Here is an 18495-nt window from a genome sequence, read left to right on the forward strand (position 1 = left end):
TTTTGGACATTGCCAATAAGATGTCTCAGAAGCATCTTGTATTCAGTATGTCCAAGAGCTCTCTCTAGCTTTACCCCGAAACTCTTCCCTATTACTATTGAGCCACATCCTTTACACTTGTTCCACATACCCATTCTGTTTTCAAGACATTTCTACATTCATCACATCTATCCTACACATCCTTATCTCTTCACTCACAAGAGGCACCTTCCTGCACAGGCTCTTATCATCTCATGCCAGGATTATTGGCAGTAGCATTTTGATTGGTCTTCCTGCCTCTCCTATCCCCTTTCCAATCCATCCTCCACCAAGCTGCCAAAATGATTTTCCTGAAGTACAGGTCTGACCCTGTTTCACCCCTATCCCCACTCAGCAGACTCTGGCGATTCCCTGTGAGCTCAAGGATCAAATAGAAAACTTTCCTTTGATATTTAAAGCTCTTCCCATTCTGATTCCTTTCCAGTCCTACACTTTGCTCTAGTACCATATACTCTACCATCCAGGTTCACTGGCCATTAATACAATGCTCCACGCCTCTATACTGGTTGTCCTCATGCATGGAGTACTCTGCCTCACACCTTCTGAAAGGTCTTTCCTGCTGTGTGCCCAGCTTTTCGCTTCCATCTTTATCTTCTATCTGCTCTGTACACATCTTGCATGTACCTAGTTGTTTGCCTCACTAGGTGAGCTTCTTTAGGGCAGGAATAGCATTTCTGCCTTTCTTTGTATTTCACAGTTTAGCTCCAAAACCTTGGAGATTTCCTTGTTTTTCAGATGTCAGTATTTATTAAACATAAGGAAAGCACCAAGGTTCCATTTAGTTCTAAATTCCATAAGTTGAGATGAATTCTGGAACTTCCTATAATCTTTTCTACCTCCCTGAAGGAAGTGATCACAAGTTTGGTCCTGGATTCCTAGAAGAAGTCTTGCTGACCTACTGGGGTTTACTCCCACCTCAAGGCCTCCTGTATAGATTAAGAATTTAAAGCTTGTGTGGGCACTCAGTAACAAGCTCAGCACTTGTGCAGGTGCAGGCCCAGAATACATTGAGGGGCGCACTACATCATAAACTGGACACAGATAGAAGCAAGAGGTTATTAAGCTTTTTCCTGAGGGGCTTCTTGTTCCTTGATGCTGAGTTCCCTCCCAGGTATCTCTGCCCTAACCTGTCCACATGGGAAGGAAAACAAGCTCAGAAGCTAGTAGTGACTTTGTGGCACCACAGGCCAGAATCCAGATAGTTGTACTGAGATCAGTGTTCTTGTATCATGGGGAAAGTCTGCTGTGCTCTAGAAGTAGATGTGATAGGGGGCAGACCCTTGTAGCAAGTCATTTCCTTTATTTCCCAGCAGACTTGAAAAGTACCATTGTATGAACTGGACAAGGACAACGGGATTTAGAGGACATTATTTACTGACCAACGGGAAGAAAGTGGGGAGATGAGCCCATGTCCCACCCCCCTCCCCAGCTGAGCCACTTGCTATCTGTCCTCTGCCCTACTTTGTCCTCCCCTGGGGGCTAGTAATAAAATAGAGCCCTTCCACAGTTCTCATAATAAATACATTCGACTAGGGGAAGGGAAGGGTTCATGGTGCTGTTCGAAGGGCAGTAAAAACATGGTAGTCCTGGGTTCTCTCCCAGCATCAATAATAACAGTCATCATCCTGGTCCAAAGGGGTTAACAACCCCAGTCAGGGGTTTTGATCGTCCCACCTCATCCTGGGGTCTCATAACCTTCACTGAACCAAGGACCCCTACAGCACCACGGTGAAGTAGGACAGAGGCAGGACCAAGGAATCCCATCTCCCAGCCTGCCTACTACCTGCCCTTTGCATAGTTCCAGTGGGAGTGGGAGGGAGATGGTCTTGGGGGGAATCACTCCCATGAAATGTTCATGGACCAAACATGTCAGAAATAGGTTGGGGATCCCAGGCAATGAGGGGAGGGACAGTGCAGTCACCATCTCATTCTTGGCAGGGCCTGGGGGGCTCAGAGTGTGCATGTGTAACCTTGTTCATGAACATGTATAGGTGTGAGCAGATACGTGAGGTGTGCATGGAGAAGACAAGTCTAGAGCTATGTGCTGCTCCCTCTCGGTGCCAAACTTGGAGACAAAGCCCTGAACTGGGGTGGGGCAGTGAGTGTCATCACAGAGGATTGGGGTTGGAAGGGAAGAACTAGATGGGATTGAGCAGGGTGTGTGCCCCCCTTGAAGTATAGGAAATATAACCCAAGTGTACCTACGGGAAAAGGGGAGGGTGTATCACCCAGGCAGACACACATGCACACCAGACATACTCTCTCACACACATGCACACGGCACTGCTCAGGTGGTTGCAATGCTAGACCTTCTATCCAGCACAGAGAGGGGCTGTTGGGCACAGTGTGGGGAGCAGGGTCTCAGACTTCTCCAGTCACCATTAGAACTCAGCACCGAGGCAGAAGGTGGAAGCAGAAAGCAAACATGGGAGGCTCTGCTGCAGCTGCCCTCTGCCCTCAGCCCAACATGCAGCTGCAGTGCTGGAAAGAGACAGGGGCTCTCTGAAACAGCATAATCACTGGGCAGGAGGCCCTATCTACATGCCAACTGCCCCCTTGTTTCTTCTCAGCTTGGGGGAAGAAGAAAGTTGTGAAATTCCAGCTACCTCCCACCCCTTCTTTTAGGAATTAGGGGATGGTGTTCTATAAGCAGACCTACCTCTCTGTAGCTCACTCTTTTGAGGTCACAGGTTCTGCAAAGGGTGGTTGAGGGAAGGCTAAAGGCCTGGGGGCCTAGACCCCTGACCAGTGGCCCCATTCAGTCATTTTGGAGGGTGGTCTCAAGTGGGACATGGGAAGATATGGTACAGGACAATGATGACCTGGACCCCTGTAGTAGGAGTTGAGGGATGGGGCTAAGGCCTAGAAGGCTAACGGCTAAAGGACCTGCTTGAACAGAGGGTGTCAGTCTGGAAGTCAGCTCTGGAGGCTGGAGAAGGGAGCGTTAGGGGCTGGAAGGCTGGTGGGGACTGGGTCGAGGGAAAGGAAAGACCTAGGTCAGGAGGCCAGGGCAGGGAAAGGGAATTGGGTGGGAGGTGGGAGGGCAGCTTAGACGGAGCTCTCATCCAGCCTCTCCACCAGCTGTGTGTGCTTCCGTTTCTCCAGAATTCGGCTGAGCTCCTCTGTGAAGGAGCAAGGTAGAGTGGGTGCCCGTTCCTCATTCTGCTGCAGTAATACATAACTGTTACCATTCATCCTCCTCAGACGGCTGGGTAGTGCAGCCAGTCCATTGGAGAGCTCAGTAGGAGGGGGGGGAGGGGGAGGAGGAGGAGGTGCTGGGGTCCCCTCTCCAGGAATTATCCGGAGACCACCCCCTTCAGGTCCTCCTGCCCTGTCTGTCCCCTCATCCCCTTCATCCTCCTCCTCCCCAGGGCACTGACCGGAGACTGTCTGCAGCTGGACAGCAGAGCCCCCTGCCCTGCCAGTACCTCTGGCCAATGAATACTTGCGGCGGTGGCCAGTGCCTCGAAGGCAGGCAACATAGAGGAGCACAGAAGCCAGGACAAGACAGAGGCCACCCAGGGCTGCAATGGTCAACAAATAGAGGAGACGAACATCTGGGGTTAGGTGGGCACCGAGGGCTGGGGGAACCAGGTCTGGGGCTAGGGCTGGGGCTGGGAGGGCTTGCTGCACCGTGAGGCCGTAGGAAGCCAGCAAGGTGCGGAGGCCATTCTCCTCTGCATAGCAGCTGTAGTGACCACTATGTTCTGGCCGGGTGTCCATCACCAATAAGCCATCCACGCCCACACGGTAGCCATCCCTCCCGTCCATCAGCATCCGACTCCCATTGAGTAGCCATGAGGCCCGGGCCAGATTGGATGGCTGGTCACAGGGTAGAAGCACATCATCCCCCCTCAGCACAGATCGGTTCCTGGGCAGCAGATGTGGTTCTGGAGACATGAAGGAGATGGAAGCCTGATTGTTGGGGCAAGGGACTGGGAAAGTCCCAGCACTGGGGAATATCCTTCACCTTCCATACAGTCTTGAGAAGGCTGCCAGGATGAGAGATTTAGAGAGAAGGGAGAGGTTCCCATTCCAACTGCTATGACGGAGCTCCACAGGCTTATTACCTGTACTGACGCTGCCCTGACAGCCACGGTTGCCTCTCTCCATGTCCTGTATCAAAGCTGTCCTGGGAAAGAGCAGGGGGAGAAAGCATGAGAAGGGGCATGGGTCACCGATTCTGTTTCTCCAGTAAGTGAAACCAAAGGTTGAAATCTGCAGCCCAGGCATGAAATTCAGGTGCTCTCCCCCACCCCCATCCACCAAGAGATCCAAATGGGCAATGGTGACCTCAGCCCTTTCCAGCCCCCAGTACCTGTTGGGTACTGTGGCAGCTTCCTGGCAAGCCTGCACACTAGGAGCCCAGCCACAGTAGGGGTCCCGGGCCAAGATACAGTCATAACAGGAGCTGTATCGGGAGCAGCGGGACAGTGGCAGCTGGACAACTCCACTGGGGGCCCCCACGTACAGGCTGTGCTGGGGCCAGAAGGAGAGGGGTAGTTAGAAACAAACCTGTCATGCCATACACGACGAGTGTTGTGACCCCAGCCCTTCCCCTCCTGCTATGGTATAGTCAGTGGCAGCGTCATAGGAAAGAGATCAATTGGGTATGGGTGATACCTGGGCAAGGGAGATGACCAGGTTCTCCACAGGCTGGGGCTCCATGAACACCTGGGCTTCCTCAATAATGTGCATACCAAGGCCCAAGACCACAGCTTTGTGGATCCAGCCATCAGCTAAGACAGGGGAAGAGCACAGTCAAGTTCTCAGGGGCAAAAAATTCAGCAGGCTCAGGACTGAGGGGTGGGGTGAGCAGGTGATTAGAAGGTATAAGCAGTAGAGTCTAGGGTATGCTGGGTGATTAGGAGTTGGTAGGGGTGACTTGTGAGAAATGAGTGTCAATGGGGTCAAAAGGAGACTGTCATTCCCAGGGTCACACCTGTCCCCAGGAAGAGCACATCGTAAGTCAGGCCAGTTAGCACAGTGACAGGGGTCCCCACGAGCCGAGTATATCGAATGTTCCGCTTCAGCAGGAGGGGCCGCCCCCGGGCTGGCCCCACCACACGAGCCATGAGTGGGTGCAACTTGACGAAGTCCAAGACAGGGGAGGGTAGGTCCTGAGAGGAGTTGTAGCCCCGCCTTCGGAGGCCATCTGTGATGCACTGTAGGAGATGGCTCAGGTGAGGGAGCTGGACGCCCAGGGAAGGATCATCCTAAGGCCCAGCCTTGATGGGTCAGAACCCCTTCATAAGATCATCTTATAGGTGAGGAAGTAGTCTGAAAGGGAATGACTTGCCCAAATTTATATAGGTATTAAATAGCAGGGCTAGAATTTGAACCCAGGTCCTCTGACTTCAACCCCAAGGGTCTTTCATCCCAAACTCCCATCTCTAAAGTGCCCAGACAAACATCCTCAGCTGGGTGAAGTCAGGCTCCTAAGGAACAAAATGACCTGTCCCTATCACCACCCCCAGATCGGCTTGATAAGAAAGCAGATGTCTAAGAAAAGCAGGGACCGCCTCCCTCACCGAGCCTGGTCGGGGCTCCGGCACAGTCCCATCATATCGACCCCAGCGACGTGTACCATCCTGATATTCCATGTAGGGGCCAGAGAAGGATGCCTGGACATCAGATAGGTCATAACGACAGATGGCTGAGGCCTCTAGGGTCCTCCTGGGAGGTGGGAGGAGGGGGACCAATTCAGATCCAAGAATCAGTCTGTCCTCTCCTTGGCTTTCTGTGATCTAGGACAGAAAAGGGGGCGGGGGGCGGGGAGGAGGTCCCGCCTCTCTGCCCTTAGACTTTGTGGCTGATTGGTCATTACTGAGTAGTCAGCTGAGCCACCACCCCCACTATCTCAGCCATTGGCAGAGGTCAGCATGCTTGAAATTCCTCCTTTGCAGCCAATCCACCCCCTTAAGTACTCCTCACCAGGTTGGTGGGGCTGGAAATACCCAGAAATCTGATCCAATCCCTAGATTTCCTTCAAAATGACTCCCCAACTCCCAGTTTGACCCCAGTTATTTTAGGGGTCTCCCCACCCCCCACCAGGGTTCTCCCCTAGCACTGACCACTGAGTAGCTAGGCTAAATGCTGCATAGAAGCGAGTGTGGGCCCAGGAACCCCCATCCAGGCTACAGACACTACGCAGGGTCTCATACAAGGGGATGTGACAAGTCAGCCGGGCCTTCAGGAAAGATGTCCACTTCTTCTGTAGGATTTTCTTCCCACCAAGGTCACCCTAGAGCCAGAGGAGGGGTGGGCTCAGCCACCATGATAGGGTTAGGAGGTCTGAGGAACTCTTCCACCCCAGACTGCCCTGTGTCTTCTGGTCTCAGATGCCTAGACTTAGCTTACCTTACAAACTCGGGCTACCCGGGCTACTCGGTGTCCCCGGATCTGTGAGAAGCCACCACCTTCCTCTGTGGCACGCTCCGTGAAGAAATAATAGACTTTGTCGTCATCTCCCACAGTGCTGGCCTCACTTTCCCGGATGAGGACGGAAAATACAAATTCTGCATCTAAAGGAACAAAGGCCTCAGAAAAGAGGCTCCTTGGACCACCCAAACCGTACCAAGCATCCTCCTCAGAAGGGGAATCCCACAAATATTTCCCGTAGGTTCCCCTAACCTCCATTATTATTCTAAGGACTTCTCCATGGAGTTTTCATTTCCCCACTTCTAGGGGTTTCTCCAAATATATGTAATTAATATACATTAATCTAAAATATTCTGTTGTGTCTAGGGGCTGGGATGAAGATGAAGAGAAGGACCCAGCTGGGCCTGAAACAGATCATATTTTTTAAGTGAGAGAATAAACAATGGAAACACATTTCTCCCCACCCCACCCCCTTTCACCTCCTTGTCCATCTATCTCCAAGTTTTACTGGCCCTACCTAGGGTCTAGGTCCTGGGCTTGCCCCTCCATCTTGAAAACTCAAACCAGCCCCAGTCCTTCCAAGCCGCTGCCTCTTCACCTTCATAGGCCCCCAGGTTCTGAACCTGGCCCCTCTTCTTTACTGGTCCCTAAATGCCCCAGTCACCAACTTTGTTCACCTCACCATTGAGCCAGTGTAGGGGGGACTCCTCAGTTCGTAGGGAGCGGGGATGACGGCTCCGCCGAATGTCAGGTATGCTCCTAAACTCATACCTTGTGGCAGTGTAGAGACCACCATCTAGGGTCAAGGAAACATCAGACAGGGGGTCACGTTACCCACGTGTTACAAATGTCAGCTGTGCAGGGGGAGGGTGTCACATAGGCATGGAGGGAGCTGTCTGACACAGGCAGAACATGTCATTCATGCCACCCAAGTGGAGAGGCACGTTAGTTCTGTGGGAGATGTTATATACACGGTGGTATCTGACATGTGGGCAGCACATTGCATCACTGTGGCAGCACTACATACACACACACACACACACACACACACATACACACACAAAAACACACATAGCACCCACCAACGATCAGCCCTGTGTAGCCCCTGGCTGGGTCATAGGGACACTTCTCCTTCCCCTCCTCAAAGCTAGGAGGTAAAGCGAAGGCTTCAGAATCCTGGAGAAAGACAAACAGCTCAGAATAGGGGTGGGGAGATGATCAGAAGGTGAGGAGCAGAACTATGGCAAGGCTACGATCCCTGGGGAATTGATGCTTGGAGCCTCATGTAAGTGGAGCAGGGAGGTCAAATTCCCTATTATATAGAATTATGGAATAAGCCCTGATGAATCTTCAGGGGTCAGGAATCAGAGGACAGTGAGTGAAACAATGATGATGAGACAGTAAATCTGCATCTGGACCAGGCTAAATGCTGCATTGGGATGGGACAGGGAGGGGAGGTGAAAGGTCAGATCAGCCTTACGATGGCAGCACAGAGTGGTTGGAAGGCATGAGTCCCACAAGCATAGAGATGCGTCGCATTCAGACGCTGCAGGAACCGGACATGGTTGAAGCACTCAGTCTAGAGGGGGTCAGGTTAAAGGGACAAAGGTGGGGAAGGGGCATGAGTCCCTGGCCAGGCTAATAGCTCCTCTCCACCATCTACTCAACTGGAATCGCTCATCCTAGCGTCTTGGTGTCCTTGGACAGACTTAATTATAACCGTCCACTGCTGTTCCCTTGGCGTCCCTGATACTTCACTCTCTTAATCCTTCTTCTGCCTCTCTGAACCATCTAATTCTTTTAATATTCTGATAACCATGTTTTGGTACAATTGGTTCCTTTGAAACCTTATGTATTTTATTTCATGTATTTAAAACTATTGGGCAGCAGATGTCCAAAGGCTTCCCCAGACTGCCAAATGCACCTGTGGTACAGAGGAGGTTATGAAGCCCTGCTCTTTCCTCTACAGCCCCCCTTTTCCTCTTCCCATCCTCTGAATGTAAGCAGCTTCTGAGACTCCATCCCTAGTCTTCTACTCTTCTCTCAGGATACCTATGGCCAACTTCAATAACCCTCACACATTGCTGATTTCCACCCCTCTAGTTTTCTAGACCTGACCACTCTCTTGCGTTCCAGACTCACATTTTCATGTATCTGTTAAATATTTCCCCCAGATGTTTCAGTGACACCTCAAAATCAACGTGTCTAAAACTCATTTGTCCCTCAAAACTCACTCCTCCCTATCATGCTCCCATCTTTGTCAATGCCATTACCATCCTCCCAGTTATCCAAATTAATCATCCTAGTGATGTCTAACTACTCTTTAGCTCCCACATCTTATTAGTCACTGGGTCCTGTCAAGTCAACCTCTGCAATGTGGCCCCCACCCTAGCCTAGGCACTTATGATCTCCTTTTTACATCGATGTATTAAACTTCTAATGGGTATCCCTGCCACCAGTCTCTCTTCCCTCCATTCACTCAATGGGATATGGGGTTTAAGTGGTTGTAGTGAGGGGTGGGAAAAGGGATAGGGGACCCTTACCTACCTGGTTATTTCTTCCCTTCCTGACACATTCACTCTGAGTCTCTGGGGATGCTTCCCATCGGATCTGTGGGAGGGAAGGGAAGACACTTCTTGGATTTCAGACTCCCTATCCAGGGTAGGGCAGCATCAATAAAGGACTGGGGGAGGGGGGCAGTGAGGGTGCTAGGGATAGCTATGGGGAAGCCCATGGATTCCCTTGGGGAATTTCAGGAGTTTCAGGTAGGATGTTCATGGATCTAGGTTATGTACAGTGGCCTAAGGTACACAGAGGTCTGCAGTGGGGGATGGGGGGGGAAGAATGTGTTAAATAAGGGCCCCAGTATTTTGTATATGGATCTGCAACATACAGAGGGTACAGGGTGACTGACCTCACGGTGGGCTCCATCTCCAATGTCTTGGGCATTAAGAGAGAACAAGGCTCCCCGTGCCCCTACAAGCAGCCTCCCTGATGCTTCCTCCAGCAGCAATGTAGAATAATTATGGGCATGACCCCCAAAGTGTCGGGCCTCAGAGAGCTCTGGGGGAAATGTGGAGGATGGGTATTGGTCCCCTACGCTCAGCTCCCTTCCAACCCTCACATACTCATATTCCAAATCCCAGCTTTGCCTGATCCTATGCTCTTTGCTCCTGTAATAGAGGCCTATTTTTGTGTATTTCCATGTTATATTGAATAAATCTGTTATTCTGTTTTTCAAGTGACAGGGAACACTTTTAACCTATTTGTATTTCCTTGTCTTTATTTTAATAGGAAGAAGGGAAGGTTAACCGGTGATTATGTAAGGATATTGGCAAAGTAGTCTAGATACTCCAATATCATGCACTCCAGAGACTTGCTGATTGGATAAGTCAGTGTAGGTATCACTAGAAGTAAGAGGTTTGTGGGGTCGGCAGGTAATCAAGGAGCCAGGAGATCAGGGGTTGGCTGGATGTTAGCAATTACTGTGGGAACCTGAGTTGACAGAAGTGGTGAATAAACTTGACCCAGAAGGTTCAGGTAGGTGAATCCCATATTGGTGTGGAAGTATCCTGGGGGAGGCCAAAGACTTGGAGCCTCCCAGGGAATCCAGCACCAATGGACATGTTCCTAGACTAGAGGAAATCTTGAAGGTTGAGCCAAGCCTGAGAAACTAGAACTAAGGATAAGGTTGGAAAATTTGGGCACCAGTCAGCCTGGTACTGAAAGATTTCCTTTTATACTCACTTCTAATGAACTTGCCTTGGTATGTCCCTTGAAAATGAACTCTAGAAGACCCATGTGGCTGACAGGCACAAGAGAAGGGACAGATACTCAGATAAACTCTGGGTCCAGGGACAAAGAAGGCCACAGACTTAGGGTCTCAAGATAAGGATAAGAAATTTGGGAAGTTTAGATATTAATGGGGCAGGGGGGAAGCCCCTGGACCAAGGGTAAGGTCCCAAAGGTATTGAAATCAATGAGACACTGATATGTTTCAGCCACACACCTAGGCTTGAATCTTTCTAATTTAGTCAGTGCCCTTAGACCTTACTCCCTCCCTCCTCACCTGTTCCCCACCTTAGCTTCTCATCCCCTAGCCTCCCTGCCCTCACACCCCAAGCTTCAATGGGATGAGGTCACCTTCACCTTCATAAGGGATAGTTGTCCTTGGAGTGGCATCCAGCTCTCTAGCCGGTCTCCGTGGTGGGGGCCCAGGGGCAGAAGAGACCATAAGGAGGCACAGAAGGAGGGGCCCAAGCCCCTCCCACATCTTCCTAGTGGACCCAAGGATAGCCCAGACCCAAGAGAGCCCCCAGGAGCCTCCTGAGTAGGGGACTAGGGAAAGAGTAATGGGGAAGCCAATGGTGGGGAGAAGTTGTCACAAAATCATAAGGGGTCACTGTTCAGGGAAAATGGGGCCCTGGGAGTCGTGGTCACATTCAGGTGTGCCTGGCTTTCTGTGGTGTGTCCCGGCTTTCTACGGTCCTGTATCCACAAAATAAAAAGGGAAAATCGCTGTCTCCCCTACTCCAATTAAGCCTCAGTTTCTCTACCTGTTGCAAGAGTTAATTATACAACAACTCTCTCCTCCGCCACTTCACTCACTCACAAACACAAAGAGGTGCAACCATAGAGATCTGCAAACCCTGACCCCTTTGCCACTATGGGGTGTTGTGACCCCAACCTCTTCTCTCCCCCTTCCCCAGGTTTTAATTTCTCCTTTTGTGTATTTCTCTCCCTTTGCTCTGTTTTTCAACTATGGATTTTTAAAAAATTGTTACTATTGGAACCTCTGGCCCATCATAGAATGTTAGAGTTGGAAGGGACTTTATAGCTTATCCAGTTCTTATTAAGAGTAGGAAACTTGAGGCCTTGAGAGAAGTTGCAGTTGTTCAGTCATTTTAGTCGGGTTTGACTCTCTGTGACCCCATTTGGGGTTTTCTTGGAAAAGACAGTGCAGTGGTTTGCCATTTCCTTCTCCAGCTCATTTTAGAGATGAGGAAACTGAGGCAAACAGGGTTAAGTGACTTGCCCAGGGTCACCCAGCTAGAAGTGTCTGAGGTCACATTTGAACTCAGGTCTTCCTGAATCCAGTCCCAGCATTCTATCCACTGCACCACCTATCTGCCCCTAGAGAAAAGTATCTTGTCCAAAGACATAAAATGACACAGTGGCAGCTAAAATCCAAGTTTTTTGATTCCCAGGCTAGGGCTCTGTGCAACATTTACCCCTTCATTCATTCAACAACCATTTATTAATCACCTACTATGTACAAAGAATCCTGTGTGCCTAATCACACTGAATGTGCTGCCACACATCTATCTGCATGTATTCATATATGTTTCCATTTGAATGTGTATCTACAAAGCATGCATCCCTATAAATCTGCAGATGTGTAGCTCTGAGAAGGCTTCCCTGACCTTCAAACAAGAGAAGTGACTTCTCCCTATGAACCCCCATAACATTCTGCTAAGCTTTCCCCTGGCACTGATCACTTGATGCTGTGTTCTCTATATACATGTCTTCTCTTACCATTGCCCCCAACATCTTGGGCTGTTTGCCCCTCAAGAGCAGGACCTGTGTGGTTTCCTCCATGGACCACATACTCAGAAAATGTTCGTTATCACTATTAATAATAGTTAACCATTAGATTCAATTAATCAAGCATATATTAGATACTTGCTGTGTACAAGGCACTCTGCTGTCTTATACAATGGAAATAAAAAGAGATGAGACTCAGCATCTGCACTCAAGAAACTTACTGTCTAATGGAGGAAAGACACACACAACCACCAGCAATATAAAAGAGAGCAAGATAGGTGCAAAGGGGAAGTCCAGAAACTGGAGGAATCTTACCTGGGGGATAAGGGGATTCAGGGAAGGCTTCATAGAGAAGGTAGCACCTGAGATGGGCCATGAAGCCAAGGGAGAACTTCAACAGAAAGAGATGAGGAGGGAGTCAACTCCAGGCATGGGGCCAGCCTGATCAAGTGCATGGAGACAGGAGTCAAGGTAGAGCACAGGGAGCGCTTTACCCAAAGCCCTCTCCTCCTCCTGTGAAGGCCATCACTCAGGCATCATTATTTTAGGAAACAGGGTCAGAGAAGTTTAGCGACTTGCCCAGGGTCCCATAGGCTCTAAGTTCAGTACCCCTTCTTCCCTACTATAGCCCCTGGCTGAATAGCATGTGTCTCTCCGTGTATGGATTATTTCCATGTATGTATGTATGCCCATGTACACTGAGGTCTGTACAGGGAGCCTAAGTTAAGGGTATACTGCTGGTTGGGGAGGGGACTAAGAGTCCCTGGGATGGGGGAGGAGGGCTAGCTGGTGTCTGATCCATGTGGGATTCCTAAGGGAAAGGAGAAGGCCAGGACCATTTAGTGATATTTCTCACCCTTCCTTCCCCCCAGCAGGCATGGGGGTGGGCACCTATAAGCATAAGCTTATGGTGCTATTATTATCCTCATTTTACAGTTGGGGAAATTGAGACAAATAAAGATTAAGTGACTTGCCCAGAGTCACACAGCTAGTAAGCGTCTGAGGCCATATTTGAACTGAGTTCTTCCTGACTCCAGGTCCAGCAGCACTCTACCCACTGTACTACCTACCTGCCTCTATACAAAGAGCAGCCTTAGGGCCTCTATTCCTCTTTGATGGAGGAGTGGGAGGTTCTAAGATGGAGACCTAGGAAGAATTGGGGACAGAGGGATGAACGAAGGGGTTAGAAGGGGAAGTGAATGAAGGGGGTAGGTGAAGCTCAAGGGTAATGCCTGGAATCACAGCCAACAGGTATATCACAACACTATCCATTCCCATAGGCTTTGGTCCTTTCCCCAGTAAAAGATTAACCAGCATGCTTTGGAGGAGGGGGAGAAACTGCAGGAACAGCCAGGGGGAGTTGGGGTGGAGTGAGAGAAATGGAGAAGCAGATCATACCATTTGTGTGGGGACCAATGGAGTTTAATTAAAGGGCAAAGGTTGGGATGGGTGGAAGATCTGGGGAGGTGTGATTGTTTGCTGAGGGAGTGTATAGAGTCAACCCAGTACCATTGGACATGGGCAGCTTTGGCCTAGACACACATGTACATACACAGACATATACCTATATACAAACACACATGTGTAAGGCATGCACATGTAAGTACAAGTACATGCATGCATATGTACACATGAGTACACAAGCATGAACTCATGTTCAAATGTGCATGTAAATACCCACAGACATGCAAACAGTGAAGAAAGAGCTAAGTTCTGGGCTACAGGAACCAATCTCCCCTGAAGGGGGGAAAGGGCATAGGAATGATTCAGGAACAGTCAAGTAGGGATGAGAATGGGGCTAACTGAAAGGAGCTCAGCTTCTTTCCCCAGGCAGGGCTGCTGGGATGGGACTAAAAGTCACCAAAGCCTCCAGAGTAATAATTTACTAAAAATGTTCCTTGGAATTCGGAGGACAGGCTGCCTCTCCCAAAGGGACCCTCTACCTGCACAGGAAAGGCCCGTGGCAGGGACTGAGAAGCAGCACTTGCAGGCAAGGTGTCCTGGGGGCACAGCCCGCTTTTCCTCGGGCTGTAACTTACAGCTCTGGCAGAGTCTTCCCCTCACCCCACAACACACCTCTCCCACCAGGGTCGGTCCTAAGGTGTACCCAGCTGCATGTGGCCTTCTAAGTCTGGGGTCTGACCTCCCCCCAGAAGCCTCCTCCAGCCTTCCTAAGGTGAGGATCTCAGAAACCCCAGTCCTGGCTTCCGGTGCTCTCGGTGACCCAGCGGGGAAGAGGTCAGCAGCCCCATCCCTTCCCCCGGGGCATGGGGCGGAAGCCCCCACGAGGAGCCCAGGCCAGGGCCCAAGGTGAGTCTAGACCCCTCCCGACCACCTGGGGCTCCCTCCTAACCTCAATCCCTCCCGCCGCAGTTTGAGGACGTTTTCTTCTCCTTCTGTCTTCTGGGGCCTGGACTTAACCCAGATCCTGGGGAAGACCCTTCCTCCCCCATGGGGCCCTCCTGGTGCCCTATGCACTCAGGGGCAGCATCCCCGTAGACCCCCGCCCACCCCAGGTGCGGCTCCTCGCCACGGCGGGCGGGCTGTAGGGGGAAAGGACCCCGGCCCGGGCCCCTCCGTCTCCACATCTGCTGCGGCTCCGCTCCCGCCTCCCACGCAATTCCCGGCCCGGCTCGGCCCGTGCACCTGCGGCCTCGGCTCCCGGCCGGGCCGGGCCGGGCCGGGCCGAGGCCCGCCCCCGCCCCCGCCCCAGCCCTGACCCCCGAGGCCGCTGGAGGGAGGGTCGACACCCCAACCCCCACCCACCTTTCGGGTCCTAAATCCGGGTCCATAGCGACACGGACACTACGGCTCCAGCCACACAGCCCTGGCCCGGAGGGGGCGGGGCAGGGGGCGTGGTCGGAGCGCTGGCGGGGCGGGGCCGGGGTGAGGGGTAGGAGGGCGGAGCTGGGAGAGAGCCGACTACCCTCATTCCGCGGGACGCCCGGCCTCGCCTCGCCTCCGAAGGCTCCCGCGACCTAGGGGTCACCGCCGGAGCGCGGGCCACGCCCCCCGTCCCAGCCGGCGGCTCCGGGCACCTATTGTGCCTGACCTCTTGGGCGGAGGGGCCTCCTCGGCTTGTCCAGCGCCGGTTGCGGCCCGGGCCGGGCCACAGGGTCGAACGGGCTTCGAACCCTGCCCGTGCACCGGCCGGCGTGGGAAAAAGCGTGGGCCGCTGCAGCCCTCTCAGCATCCGCCGATTTGCCGAGGGGCTGCGATGTACGCCAAGGAGTGCCCACCAGGTACAAACCTTAGGTCGCTCCCTCGGCTGTTTGCTCCCGGAGCACTGACAGGAGCCGCATTGGTTCTTTTCTCCTGGTGTCTCCAGGGACCTCGCACTATTGTTCATCGGAATATCGGCATCGGAAGTGCGCCCCCTAGTGGCCCTCACTGCCCCCTGCACTTTGGCTTAGATCCTTAAACTTGGTCGTAATGGGGAAACGGAGGCATCGGGGGGAAGGTCCCCACTCCGCATCCAGTAAGGGAGGTAACTTAATGGCTTATTGGCGGACCCTGTGCTTGTGCCACCCCCACCCCCGGCGGTTTATAGGGTCCTGAGATAGGGTTCCTGGGCCCATTAATTTGTATTCTGGTAAACAGGATTTTTTTCTTCATACCCGCCTCAGTCTTCAAACCCCACCGCTCAACTTGGCTTAGGTGGAGGCTGACTACTGACTACTTGTATAGAAAAGTCATGAGAGGAAGCCTTGTCTGGTGGAAAGAATTTGGAATCTGGCGGCCTGGGTTTTGCAGTTTACTTCTGGATCTTTCCACCAGGGAGATCTTAGGCAAGTCACCTAATTTCTACATCCGTAAATAAATGAGGGGATTAGACTGGAAATTCAATAACTTCCCCTCTTCCACAGCTTAATCTATGTTCCTTAGTCATTGAGCCTCTAGACTCCACCCTCTTCCCCTTCCCCGGTTATTTTGTGCATTAACTAGTCCAAATTTTTACAAAATCAGATAGAACTATCTCCTCCCAAGAGAATCCCCTCTACAAAAAAGCTGACAAGATATGCTTAGCCTTTGATTGAGGTCTAGTGAAGGGGTAATAGACCAAGACAGTCCACCTTTTGGATGGCTCAGATTGCTGGGAAATTCTTCCTGACATCCAAGCTAAATCTGTCTGTCTTGCAACTTTTCTCCCTCGCTCTTTGTTCAGTCTTCTGGGGCAAGGAGCAGAATAAGGTCTAGCCCTTTTTTTGAATGACAGCCCTTCAAATACTTTTAAGATCACATTCCTGCTGTTTTCTCTTTTCCAGGTTCAGGAGTTCATCTGTAGATCTAAGCCAGCCAGCAGAATAAGTACCTGAGCACCTCCCATTCCCCTGGAAGACTTTTTAAAAAAATTTCTCCCACTTAATAACTTAATTATGCCTTTTAAAAAATCATTTCCCTTGGGCAGGTAGGTGGGGCAGTGGGTAGAGCACCTGCCTCGGAGTCAGGAGGACCTGAGTTCAAATCCAGCCACAAGTTCGAAAGAGGGGAAGTGATTTGTTCTAGGTTGCAGAGCAATATTTGAACGGAGGGCCCAACTCCAAATCTGGTGCTTTTCTTGACTGTAATGACAGTTACCTTAAACCTAGACTCAGAAATTTAGACTTGGTGGTGTCAGAAAAGAGGGAAATGGGGAGATGCCCAGATGAAAATTGTGTTTAAGGTAGATAATTCTAACAATGATGCTGAAGGACCTACCAGAAGGGTTATGTCCCAAGGGAATACAAGTCAAGCTGACTTGCTCAACTGTGAACTGACTCATGTTCATTGCCTTTTGTGCAGAAGCTGCTTGCTAGGATACTGTAGGACCTAGTGCTGCTGAAGAATAAGTGGGTAAAATCAGGCTTAGGGCTACTGGCTTTAGCAACAAAACCCAGGTCTTCACTTTATTAGGGATCAGAGCAATGGGCGATGAGCTTGGAGTCAGGAAAACCAGAGTTCAAATCCAGCCTCAGACACTTACTAACTCTGTGACTGTGGCCAAGTTGCTTAATTTGTCTCATTTTCACCTGTAAAATGAGAATGCTAACAAAACTACCTACCTCACAGGGCTGTTGTGAGAATCACGTGACATAATACTTGTGACATGCTTAGTACAGTGCCGGGCAAATTGGTAGTTAATAAATGTTTTGTTTCCTTCCTTTTATCTTTACCTTTTTTTTTTAAATTTAGGAAAGTCTGCAATTTCATTGCTTGATACTCATTGGTGAATATATTTGACTTGTTAGGATAGAATGAGGCCTCTTACTGTATCTGATTGCAAAGCCTAGCGTTATCCTACAGGGAAAAGAAACAGGTTATCAAAAACAACTTCCCCCAGAAAGACTGCTACCAACTTCCTCAGCTCATTTCTTTTTTTTTCTTTCTTTTGGCTAGGCACTGGGGTTAAGTGACTTGCCCAGGGTCACAGAGCTGTTAAGTGTTATGTGTCTGAGGTTGGATTTGAACTCAGGTCCTCCTGAATCCAAGGCCAGTGCTCTATCCCTGCACCACCTAGCTGCCCCCTTCAGGTTATTTCTTTACCAAACCTTTTAGTACTTTTTGCCTCAATCTTTTAGATGAGAAGTACTTTGTGGTCCCAGAAAGAACACTAGACTAGAAGCTAGAAAGGTTAGGTTCTAGTCCTAATTGTGCATATGAATCAGTTAATTCCTTTGGTCTTGTTTCTCACCTGTAAAATGGGGAAAATGCCTAACATTTCTATAGCACTATACAAACTATTCAAGTGCCTTTCCCACAATAAGCCTGTAATGTAGGAAGTGTAGGCATTGTTCTCATTTTACAAATATAGAAAGAGGCTCACATGCCAAATGGTCACCTGCTCAAAAAGAATTCACAGTAGAACTTAAAAAAGACTAAAAATCAATTGAGACTGAAGAAAAACTAAGAAAAATAACAATTAAGACAAAAGAGATTATGAAAAGAAAGTCAACCAATCGGAAAAGGAGATCCAGAATCTTAAGGAAAAAAAAAACCTTGAAAATCAAAATTGGGGAAGGGGAAGCCAGCGAAATTATGAGATCAAGAAATAATAAAACAAAATATAAAGAATAAAAAAAAGACAATGTGAAACTTCTCATAATAAAAACAACTGATCTGAAGAACAGACCAAAAAGAGAAAACTATAAGAATAACTGGACTGCCTGAAAGCTATGATCAAAATAAGAATATTGATATAATACAAGAAATAAAGAAAATTGTCCTGAAGCATTAGAACAAAAGGGGAAAGTGGAAATAGAAAAAAATCCGACAATCACCACCTAAAAGAGAGCCTATGAGGAAAACCCAAGGGAATATTATCGTTGAATTCCAAAATCCCCAGCTTATGGATCAAATATTACAAGCAACAAGAAAAAAATTTAAGTATGGCAGTTCCACAATTAGAATCACACAAGATCTATCAGCGGTGACACTAAAAGACCACAGGTCTTGGAACAAAAGAACTGGGGTTCTAGCTGAAAATAGCATACCCAGCAAAGCAAAGCATAATCCTGAATGGAAAAAAAAAAAGGACATTTAATTCAGGACTTT

At 49.9% G+C, this 18495-nt stretch overlaps 1 protein-coding gene across 6 annotated transcripts; it reads right to left on the reverse strand.

Moving 5' to 3' along the window:
- Positions 1-1318: 1318 nt before the first annotated feature.
- Positions 1319-14826, reverse strand: SEMA4G (semaphorin 4G). Of its 6 annotated transcripts, XM_078151098.1 has the most exons (18): positions 14731-14826; positions 13035-13110; positions 12280-12405; positions 10570-10908; positions 9335-9483; positions 8968-9030; positions 7901-7999; positions 7503-7596; positions 7103-7216; positions 6400-6563; positions 6114-6283; positions 5571-5715; positions 4982-5204; positions 4663-4778; positions 4358-4518; positions 4110-4171; positions 2699-3929; positions 1319-2520 (listed from the first exon to the last, which is right to left on the reverse strand). In XM_078151098.1, the coding sequence occupies exons 4-17, from the start codon at positions 10691-10693 to the stop codon at positions 3088-3090; spliced, it is 2526 nt and encodes an 841-aa protein (XP_078007224.1). In that variant the 5' UTR covers positions 10694-10908; positions 12280-12405; positions 13035-13110; positions 14731-14826; the 3' UTR covers positions 1319-2520; positions 2699-3087. The 6 variants fall into 6 exon arrangements, with proteins under 6 accessions (XP_078007224.1, XP_020822439.1, XP_020822408.1 ...); XM_020966780.1 differs by lacking the exon at positions 10570-10908 and having other exon boundaries at positions 12280-12355; XM_020966749.1 differs by lacking the exon at positions 10570-10908.
- Positions 14827-18495: the final 3669 nt, after the last annotated feature.

This window comes from Phascolarctos cinereus, unplaced genomic scaffold (assembly GCF_003287225.1).
Source record: "Phascolarctos cinereus isolate Bilbo 61053 unplaced genomic scaffold, phaCin_HiC Scaffold_3;HRSCAF=262, whole genome shotgun sequence".
In the NCBI taxonomy this organism is placed as follows: Eukaryota; Metazoa; Chordata; class Mammalia; order Diprotodontia; family Phascolarctidae; genus Phascolarctos; species Phascolarctos cinereus.